This window comes from Podarcis cretensis (genome assembly GCF_951804945.1).
Source record: "Podarcis cretensis genome assembly, chromosome: Z".
Classification (NCBI taxonomy): domain Eukaryota; kingdom Metazoa; phylum Chordata; class Lepidosauria; order Squamata; family Lacertidae; genus Podarcis; species Podarcis cretensis.
This window is the reverse complement of record NC_137184.1, coordinates 31655774-31665688: the sequence shown is the minus strand read 5'-3', so window position 1 is coordinate 31665688 and position 9915 is coordinate 31655774. Positions and strand designations below refer to the sequence as shown.

General features: G+C 44.8%; 1 protein-coding gene across 1 annotated transcript; it reads right to left on the bottom strand.

The window, feature by feature from the left end:
- Positions 1-203: 203 nt before the first annotated feature.
- On the bottom strand, positions 204-9454 carry LOC307208031 (40-kDa huntingtin-associated protein-like). Its single transcript, XM_079962336.1, has 2 exons — positions 5341-9454; positions 204-1049 (listed from the first exon to the last, which is right to left on the bottom strand). The coding sequence occupies exons 1-2, from the start codon at positions 6401-6403 to the stop codon at positions 844-846; spliced, it is 1269 nt and encodes a 422-aa protein (XP_079818462.1). The 5' UTR covers positions 6404-9454; the 3' UTR covers positions 204-843.
- Between the last annotated feature and the right edge of the window lie 461 nt (positions 9455-9915).

The following is a 9915-nucleotide window of genomic DNA, read 5'->3' as shown; positions in this document are numbered from 1 at the left end:
TCACTGCAACCTAGAACTTCCATGCTTCACATCACAGCATTGAGCATGGCTGTGAGAGAGGTACCAGAGACAAAGCTTAAAATGATCCTTTGCAGTATTCAAAGGGTGATGCATTGGCATAAATGATCAGCTCTGCGTAGTTGTGTAGTGGGTTGCCAAAGTCATGGCTGGTAAAAATCAATAACTGCTGTTTTGGGTTGTTGTTTTTTAAAAAACATGTTTATTTATTACTTTCACAAACTGATATGAACGTATAAGATACAGAACTAAGAACACAGAATAAGAACTAAGACACAGTTCCTGGGGAAACAGAGGCAGAGAAGGGTTGAATATATGAAGTAGTGAAATCAACCACCCCAAGAGAAACTATTCTCTCTCAAACTCTCTGATCTGCTATCCCTGTAAGCACATTCACCCTACCCAACTCATAAGGGTTTCCTCAGTTACAAACACAGTTCCTGCTGCCACCACCAAAATGCCCAAGAGACTAACTCTTCTTCCAGCATATCACATTGAAAATGCTCCCTCTAGGAAGGGCAGGTGCCTAAAGGAAGATGTCCCTTCTGGTCTCCTCAGGCAAATCTTGGAGACCTTGGAGTTCATGCAAGCCCTCTAAAACCATCTTAATATTGGCTCTGATCTTGGCAGAGCCTTTGGTAAGGGCTTCACTGAACTCTGTTAGTAGCTTCTTGTTCTTCTCAATGAAGGCAAGCACCCCAGGAAGAGTCAACTCCACAAATAACCCATAACCCAGTGCTACCAATATGGTGGAGACATCAGGCACTTCTACATTGACATAGAAATTGTAGCCTAGATCCACTTGAGTCGTCAGCTCCTGGCTTCCTATCTACTGCAATCATTCAATAATATTCTTGAGCTGAAGTTACTGAGCCACATTTTCATAGACCTGATCTTGCTGCTCCAGAACCCTCTGGAGACCCCTCTGCAGAACTTCACCGACGATAGCTTTGCACTGGAGCACCTTCTCCTGTACCTGCCGCTCTCCTGGCATTCTGGCGAGGTTCCCGCGGGAGCTTTCATGCCAGAGCCTGGAGGGGAGATCAGTGGGACTGTTACTCACTGTAACTCTGGACCCTTCCGCCTTCCTCCCACAGAAACAAGAAGCTGGACGTTCCGCAATCCAGTTGGGAACTGAGGGGCTGGGTGAGGGAGCGGAGGGCCTGGAGGGGGGGGGGAGATGTGGGTAGGTGGGCGAGGGAGGCTACCCTCCCTCCACGCGGATGCTTCCACAACTGTTATGCTATTGATGAATTGGTGAATTCACTTTGAGTCCAAGTAAACAGGGAATAATGTAATTCCTCAAAACTTGAAACTCAAGACAATCTTTCCGCCAAGCCAAGCTAGTGCAACTGTAATATAATAAACAGTGATTTGCTTAAATGCATCTCACCACTAGTGTTCAAAATTAGCCAGGCACCAGGTGCCTTTTGCACCTGACTATCAACCACTTGCAACCAACTGAAGATACCTGGACACCAGGATGGTGCCTGACATCTCCACTATCTGGAGGTGCATGCCTGGATCTTGACTGTTTTCACATACTAATACCACATCCTGTATAATTCCATCAGTTATATTTTATCTGCACAATCAGAATGGATTTCGGAAACCAAAATGCTTTTTCTGTGCAGCCTGAGCTGGAGCAGTGGACAACGTTTTAGTTAATGGTTGTCACTTGTCTTCATTTACCCCACCCCACTATCCTGCTCACAACTGTGAAGAATATTCCTACGCTACGAACTGTCTGTGTCACCATTAAGAAAAAGAGGTAGGAATAGGCCAATGTGGAATGTGTATGAATAAAGTGATTTCTTCCCTTTTACGTTCTCAAAGTTCTTAACCTACTTCAAGGTTGTCATCTGAACTAGCCAGATGTTTAACTGAGAATCAATCAGTCTGTCCATCCTTTGAAAAATAAGACTTTTTAAAGCTATCTTGCCCAAAAATGGCAACCAGATATTCCATTTGGGCAACTGTAACCTTGGCTTAAGGAGCATTTTGTGCCTAGCTTATATATCTGAGTTTCTAACACTGCTCACTACAATCTAGTGATAGCTAGGCATTTACATATAGAAGTAGGTGCTAGTGCACCTGTAATATAATAAACAGATTTGCTTAAATGCATCTCATTTTGCATCTGGCTATCAGCCACTTGCAACCAAGTGAAGATGCCTAGGTGCCAGGATGGCACCTGAAGTCTTTTTGGGGTGTTTTTTTTGGCGCCTGACATCTCTACCATCTAGTATGCATATGACTTAAGCTGTGTCCAAATAATAAAACAAGGCTGACATTTGAGTTAACTGGTTTAGGATTGAGTGGTAAAGGCACAAAATGTTTACCTTACTCTCTGTAAATTCCAAACAAAGCAAGTTATTTTTACAATCAAAGAGGAACAGGAATTCCCTTTAGTTAAGAAGGGTAGGAAAAAAAGACAAAGGAAGTCCCATTATTATAAGCCCCAATGTTCTATAGAATATCTGAGGAGCACCACATTGTCTGTCCTACGTGATCTACCCATTGTGGACTACGAATATGCCAAATTTCAAACTGATCTTTTGTGTAGCACAACACTAAGAATGAAAATGTTTTTCATTCTGGATTGGAACCGCAACATGAATAAAAAACATTTATTTATTACTTCCATCACATATATGCTGCCAAGATACCTGAGATTGCTTTGGCACTAGAGTTGTTTGGTGGTGATAAAGCAGTCTGGGTGGTATAAAGAAGTGAGTAGAAGCACCCTCTTCCACAGGGGTACCAACTTAAATAAAATATTGGGGTGGGGGCAGGTAAGCCCCACCATGCATAACCAAACACATGACACAGCACACATACACCATTTGAATGGCAAAGCCCATCAATGGGAAGGGGGGTGGGGGTGGACCCCTCAAATATTTTATTAGAGGGCCCAAACAGACCTCAGTCCCAAGAAGCTGGCTCTTATGCTCTTCCAACACTTCTTTTTTCAGACTGCAAGCTCACAACATAAATGAAGTATGGGCTAAGATTTGTGAGCTCAGTTGTCTAACGACACTTCATGTAACTTCCAGTGAGTGACTTTTAAAGTAGAAAAGGCATGAGCCTAAAAATGGACTGAAATACAGGGCACCCTCCCCCCCCAGTTGATGTGGTGGTTACGTTCTGAGGCACCGTGCATGTTAGTGAAATCATATGTTTGAAACACCATTGAAAAAGCCTGTGCACACACACATCCATTCCAACCCTTTTTTGGAATGTTTTAAGGTCACTTCTGGGTTCGACGTGATGCACGTACAGTGGTACCTTGGGTTACATACACTTCAGGTTACATACACTTCAGGTTAGACTCTGCTAACCCAGAAATAGTACCTTGGGTTAAGAACCTTGCTTCAGGATGAGAACAGAAATTGCGCGGTGGTGGCGGGAGGCCCCATTAGCTAAAGTAGTGCTTCAGGTTAAGAACAGTTTCAGGTTAAGAACGGACCTCTGGAACGAATTAAGTATGTAACCAGAGGTACCACTGTATGTACAATTGCACACCTATTGAACATGCGTAAGTAAGGGGTTGCCTGCATAAATAATTAAGCAACCTATTCCTGCTCAAAATCTGTACTTTGACCACTTCCCAGATGCATCTTTTGCTGTTGCCTCTTTTAAAGTCTATGATATATATAAAGGGATTATTTTCAAAAGTTACTACATATATTATCATTAGCATCATCAGCGATTACAACAGTACAGTCATACCTCGGAAGTCGAATGGAATCTGTTCCTGAAGTCTGTTCAACTTCCAAAACGTTCGGAAACCAAGGTGTGGCTTCTCATTGGCTGCTGGAAGCTCCTGCAGCCAATTGGAAGGTGGGTTCCAAAGAATGTTTGCAAACCGGAACACTCACTTCCAAGTTTGTGGCATTCAGGAGCCACAACGTTCGACTTGTAAGGTGTTCAGGATTCAAGGTACGACTGTACTAGGAAATAAGACTGCACACACCTCAAGCATTACCAGTACCACCCTCATCCTTTTCTGCAGCAGAGAAGACCTCCCCCTCCTACCCATTACTTACTGATATAAGTAACAAATAGGCTTGCTCTCTAACAAAGCTTCATAAGGCAATACAAGACCAGGACTATATGAGGCATTTATGCAAGTCCCAGGCATTTTTACTCTCATCTGGATTTAAGGCTGGAAGGCAAAGGAAAAGTGTGGTGCACTAAGGCTAAGTTTCAAATCAGCAACTTGTGACACTGCACAATATCATTTTTATTTTGCTCAGTTTTCACCACCAAAGTGATCTCCCTGGGGCACAAGCACACATTAAAGCATCAGCCTTGGTTTTCAATTTGCTGGCTTTATGCAATCTAGGTCTACATGAAAGTCTCTTAAATCTGATTTTAAACGGACAGGATTTTTTTGATTCTTGAATAATGATTACAGTAAGCCTGCAACTTAAGTGCATTTAACTTCCGTGCATTCAGCTTTACGTGTGCAGCAATTTGTGTATACATGGGGGAAATGACACTGGCAATCCCATCTGCCATTGAACCAGGTGTGAAGCCTGGAATGTAACTCCTGCATATGTTGTGGGCTTACTGTAATGAATTTTGTATTCAAACACTAAAAAAGCCTTCCCCAACCTGGTACTCTCCAGATGTTTTAGACTACACTACAGCTTCCATCAAGCCATGCTGGCTGGGGCTGAGACAAGTTGTAGTGCAAAGCAATCTAGAGGACACTTGGTTGTGGATGGTTCCAATAACATAAGAAGAAAACTGGCAGCATAGTTTTCAAGCAAGAATCCAGCAGTTCAACACAAAGCCCTGTGCAAAAGAACACAGCTACCTCTCACATGTGTACTTACACTTTAAAATGTAAAATATAAATAAGTATCAACATTTAAAATTCCGCAACATTACGTTCAAGTTTACAATGTGTTATAAATTAAGTGTAATTTCTGGAACCAACGATGAAGAAAGTGTTTTATAAAGTCCAATATGATAAAATCAGCCCAACAGCATGGGGAAATGTGGGACACCTCGTGTTTTTCTCTCAAGTCCTTAGTGAAGTCTAAGTAATGTTAGGAAAGAATAGATGTGGGTAGGAAGAAAGTAAGCCCCAATAGAATGAAAGGCAGTGCTTTGCCACCGTGTTTCCTTCATGCAGAGAAAAGGTGCAGTAGACTTAATGGAAAATGCAGGCTGGAAGCTAGGAGGACAGAGACTGAAGTGTCACTTCCATCAGCAAAGCAAACCTTCTTTGCAACACTTCTGTGAAAAACAAGAAAGAGTTGTCTAAGAACCCTACGCTATACCAAAGTACCCTTGGTCATATCCCCTGACCTGAGGGACTGATCATTTCCTGTACCACCAGATGGAGGAGGTGATTCTGCTCCGGAGTTAGCAGCGGCCAGAGTTCCTTCTGCAGCACCTTGAGCGCCTCCAGGTCTTTCTCTTGGCAAGCCATGACAGCGGACTGCAGCAGCAGGAAGAGCTCTGAGGGCACGTAGCCCGGCGAGGCATCCAGGGCCTCCCAGGAGTACTTCTCGAGGGTCTTGGCGTGCTCGGGCATCAGCTTGGAAGGCGGCGGCTGGAGCAGCAGGAGGAGAAGGACGCGGGCCACCTCGCAGTGCAGCAGCTCGTCGAGGAAGGCTCCCGGCGGTGGGCTGACCGGAACGGATGAAGAAGCGGCTGCGGCAGCCGAAGATGTCGACCCACCGGCAGAGGGTCCTGTGCCGGCCTGAGCCATCAGCTGCGCCTGGGTGAGCACAGCCAAAGCACCATCGTGGTCGCGGCAAAGCAGCAGGCAGGAGGCCACGTCGCGTAGGCAGCGCAGAGCCTCCAGGGGCAGCTGGGCGACCGCCAGGAGGTCTGCGGCGCGCAGAAGGGCCGGCACGGCTTGGCCCGGCTCTCCGCCGGAGCGCAGCTCGTTGCCCAGCTCGAGCCAAAGCCCGGCTGCCAGCGCGGGCTGGCCCAGGTCGAGGCGCAGGCGGGAGCCGAAAGCCACGCAGCTCTGGGCAGCCGGCAGGTGTTCAGACAGTCCCAGCCCGGGGCCTTGGCGCAGGCGGAGCTCCCGCTCGTGCTTGAGCCAGAGGCGCGCCGCTTCGCCCAGCGCCGCCGCTTCTCCGGGCGCGTGCCCGAGGCTCTGGGCGCAGCGCGCCACCGCTAGCTGGCACCAGGCCGCGTACGGGAGGCTCGCCTGGGCCCGCAGCTCCCTGGCCAGCGCCGCAAACTGCTCGGCCGCCTCAGACACGTTCGGCTTGCGCAGGAAGCGCCGGCGGAGCTTTGCCGACACGAGCCGGTAGCGGGTCAGGAAGTCGCCTCCGCCGCCCGATCCCGACCCGGATTCCCCTCCGCTGAAACCAGACGACAGGCCGCCACCGCCGGTACCCGGGACGGACAGCATCTTCCCGACTGCTTCGGCTTCACCGACAGCTCTCCTATGCTAGGCCCCGCAGGAAATGGCGACAGAGGGTTGCCGGGCGACGGAACAGGAAGTGGAGAAGAAGGCGTTGCTAAGGGCCGTGTAACCATGGCGACCGCGGAGGCAGCCGTTCCCATCTCTGGGCTCCATCCCTGGGCTCATCTCAGCGCACTCCTACCTGCACTTTGCTTTCCAGGCACAGATCCAGGTGAAACAAAAAGAGGTTTTCACAGGGAAAGCGCTGGGGCGAAACAACCAACAACGTACCAGACGAAGCACTTTAGAACACGGAACCCGTGCCTAGAAACACAGCACAAAATGATGTGTCTTTCTGGGGGAAACCATCCTTTAGCGCTCAGTCGGAGCAGTTGAGTTTTCCGCGGGATAGCCGTTTTCTCCTGTTTGAAGTTAGAGTGGGTTTTCCGTGGGAAAGGAGCAGGGCAAGGGGGTGTTATGGGAATTGTAAGGTTTCAAATATAGAATGAACGTTGATAACTGCACACATACATAAGTATATGAACCGCATGTCTAAAATAGTACAGGAAAGCAATCCAAAAGCCATCTTGACTCTCCTAAAGACTCTAAATATTTCCTCTGCCTCCTTAATTCCCCTTGCCTGAGAACATCAGGGGAAGTTCCTGAAAGGATTCCTCTCCTACATCTATGAACCTCCTTTGTATTGTCATTGTCTGCCCAGATGCTCCGAATTGAGGGATGGGCATCCTGATTGTCTTATCAAATGCTAATGTTTTGTGTAAACTGTGTCTCAGAAAAGTAAAGGACCCCTAACAGTTAAGCTCAGTCTCCAACGATACTGGGGTTGCGGCGCTCATCTTGCTTTACTGGCCAAGGGAGCCAACATTTGTCCCCAGATAGTTTTTCCGGGTCATGTGGCCAGCATGACTAAGCCGCTTCTGGCAAAACCACAGCAGTGCATGGAAATGCCGTTTACTTTCCTGCTGGAGTGGTACCTATTTACCTACTTGAACTTTGACATGCTTTCGAACTGCTAGGTTGGCAGGAGCTGGGACTGAACAATGGGAGCTTACACCGCCGATCTTCTGATCAGCAAGCCCAAAGCTTGGTTTGGTTTACACCACAGTGTCACCCGCGTCCCAAACTGTGTCTGGAATTATGTAAAACTTGCTAAATCCTCAAGAATATCACACTTCAGCCTGTCTGAGCCACAGGAACCCCACCTTCTGTGAGATGTAATTTCTGACTGTTTGTAGAGGGGGTTTCTCCTTCTCCACGCCAAAATGCAAACCCTTAAAAGAGATGTTTCTTCTGGGTTCTGGGTCTCTTGCCTCCTTGCTAGGAGGGGAAGGAACTCTGTTGCAACTGAAAAATAAAGATCTGCCTTGCTTTCACTGCATCCTGCCACCATCCATTCATCTCCGACGGATCATGGACTTAGGGGACTCAGTCCCTTGGGGAGTTGGGCAGCAAAAGCCAACCACCGCTATTTTTTCTTTATCAGGGGAAAATGCTGAGACACGTTCTTTCTCGGCACTGGACAAGTGGAAGTGTGGCGGCACCATAAAGTGGCCTGGTCCTCTTAGGTTGCAATCAGACATGTAGGTGATGCTGTGTTAGTTTTCCTGATTGCAACACTGGCACTTCGGTCTGAATTTATGTTCTCTTTGTGTTATCTATATTTTCTCTATATATTTTAAAATAATTTTTATTAATATGTTGTGACAATATGTAACCAAAACCGTTATGCATCAAAAGTTCTTGCTTCTCATGCAAAATAAAATAAAAGAGAGAGAAGAAATGGAAAGGAAAAACAAGGAAATGGCATATGAAGAGATAAATAACATAATAAAAACTCTATCAAAGTGTGAATAAATTAAAAGGAAAAAATATGATTTACTTTCTCATTCCAGAAATATATAAACAAGACCTACCTTCCCCCAAAACTGTTGTGCCTCCCTGCAAACAACTAAGAATGGTATGCTGACATACTGTTCCAAATCTCATCACCTTACACATGTGATTTTTTTCCGTGTTAAGGGGGCTGCAAATAGATTTTTTGTGTAGAATCAAATAACACAGAAATGAATGCTAAACATGCTCTATTTTCTATTTTCTGGAACTAGCTTTCTCCTTGTGTTAAAATTCAAAGAGAATGCCACAATTAATAGTTTGTTTCTTAATTTCATTTATATCCCACCTTTTTTCTCCAAGGAGCTCAAGATAACACACATGGTTCTCCACCTCCTCATTTAATTCCCGCAACAACCCTGTGGTGTAGGTTAGGCTGAGACACAATGGCTGGGCCAATGTCACTCAGTGAGCTTCATGGCTGAGTGAGGATTTGAACCCTGGTCTCCTTGGTCCAAATCCAACACTCTAACCACTATACCACATTGTCTCTAATAATGTTAAGGAAACATTGGGGAAGTAGAATGAACTGCCATGTGAATGGAGTCTAGATGGGCCATTTGGCTGGTGCCACAGGCTCATTATATTTGTGAGTGTGTGTTCACAACTGATAATTCTTTTATATTTGAATTGTGTTTATCCTTAATGCAATACTGTTGACAAATGGCTGAGATTCTACATATAGAAAACTGATGCAGGAATCTGGAGGTCTCTCCAAACTGTCAGTATTATGCAGGAGAGATTTAAGAGTGTACTAGAACTTTAGCTTTCTATAATTGAAATTGATTAAAGCACTCTGGGTTTGTCCACACTTTTGCTTGACCTGTATTTTGATTATGTTGTGTAGCAATTAACTCCAAGATCTTTTCTCATTGCTCCATGACTGTGCCTTGTGAAAATAGGAACTTACTTGCTGAATTGGATCTTAATCAGATGTGCAGAAAATCTGAAGACAGATTTTGCTGGTCAACTTTCTGATTCAGCAGATAATATTGTTTTTTTCCCTAAGACAGCTGTGGAACAACGAGAAAAGCTCTCAGACCCAGATAAACTGATCAGTACACAAATAGGGTAAAAATACAGGACAAGCAAATTTAAATAAATTGAATGATTATCTAGTTAAATTTGTTAAGTTAAATTAATTGAAAATAGCTTGCAGATACTTAATTGGGATTTGGGATACTTAGGATTTTATTTATGTTAAATGATGAATTAATATGTTTAATTCCATAAGGTGAAGATTTAAGGATGTTAATGTTTAAGTTAAATTTCATAAGAATTGGGATTTGGAAAACTGTTAAAAGGACATGCAATGAAATTCAACCAAGGGGAAGCGAGGAAGTCACTTAACGAAGTTAATAAGTGTAATTTTCAGTAAGGCTATGATTTATGTTTGTTTGTCTTGTGTGTTTGTTTGTTTATAATATTGTGAAAACCAATAAAAATTTTGGAAAAAAAATACAGGACAAGCAAAAGTGTGAATAACAAGTTCATGTTTAAAAAAACAACAAAAAATACACATGTATTTTTGTTCTGTGAGAAAAGTGATGGGGAAATTCACTAGAAAGTGTGGGATGAATGAATGGCTAATGAGAAAACACTCCACA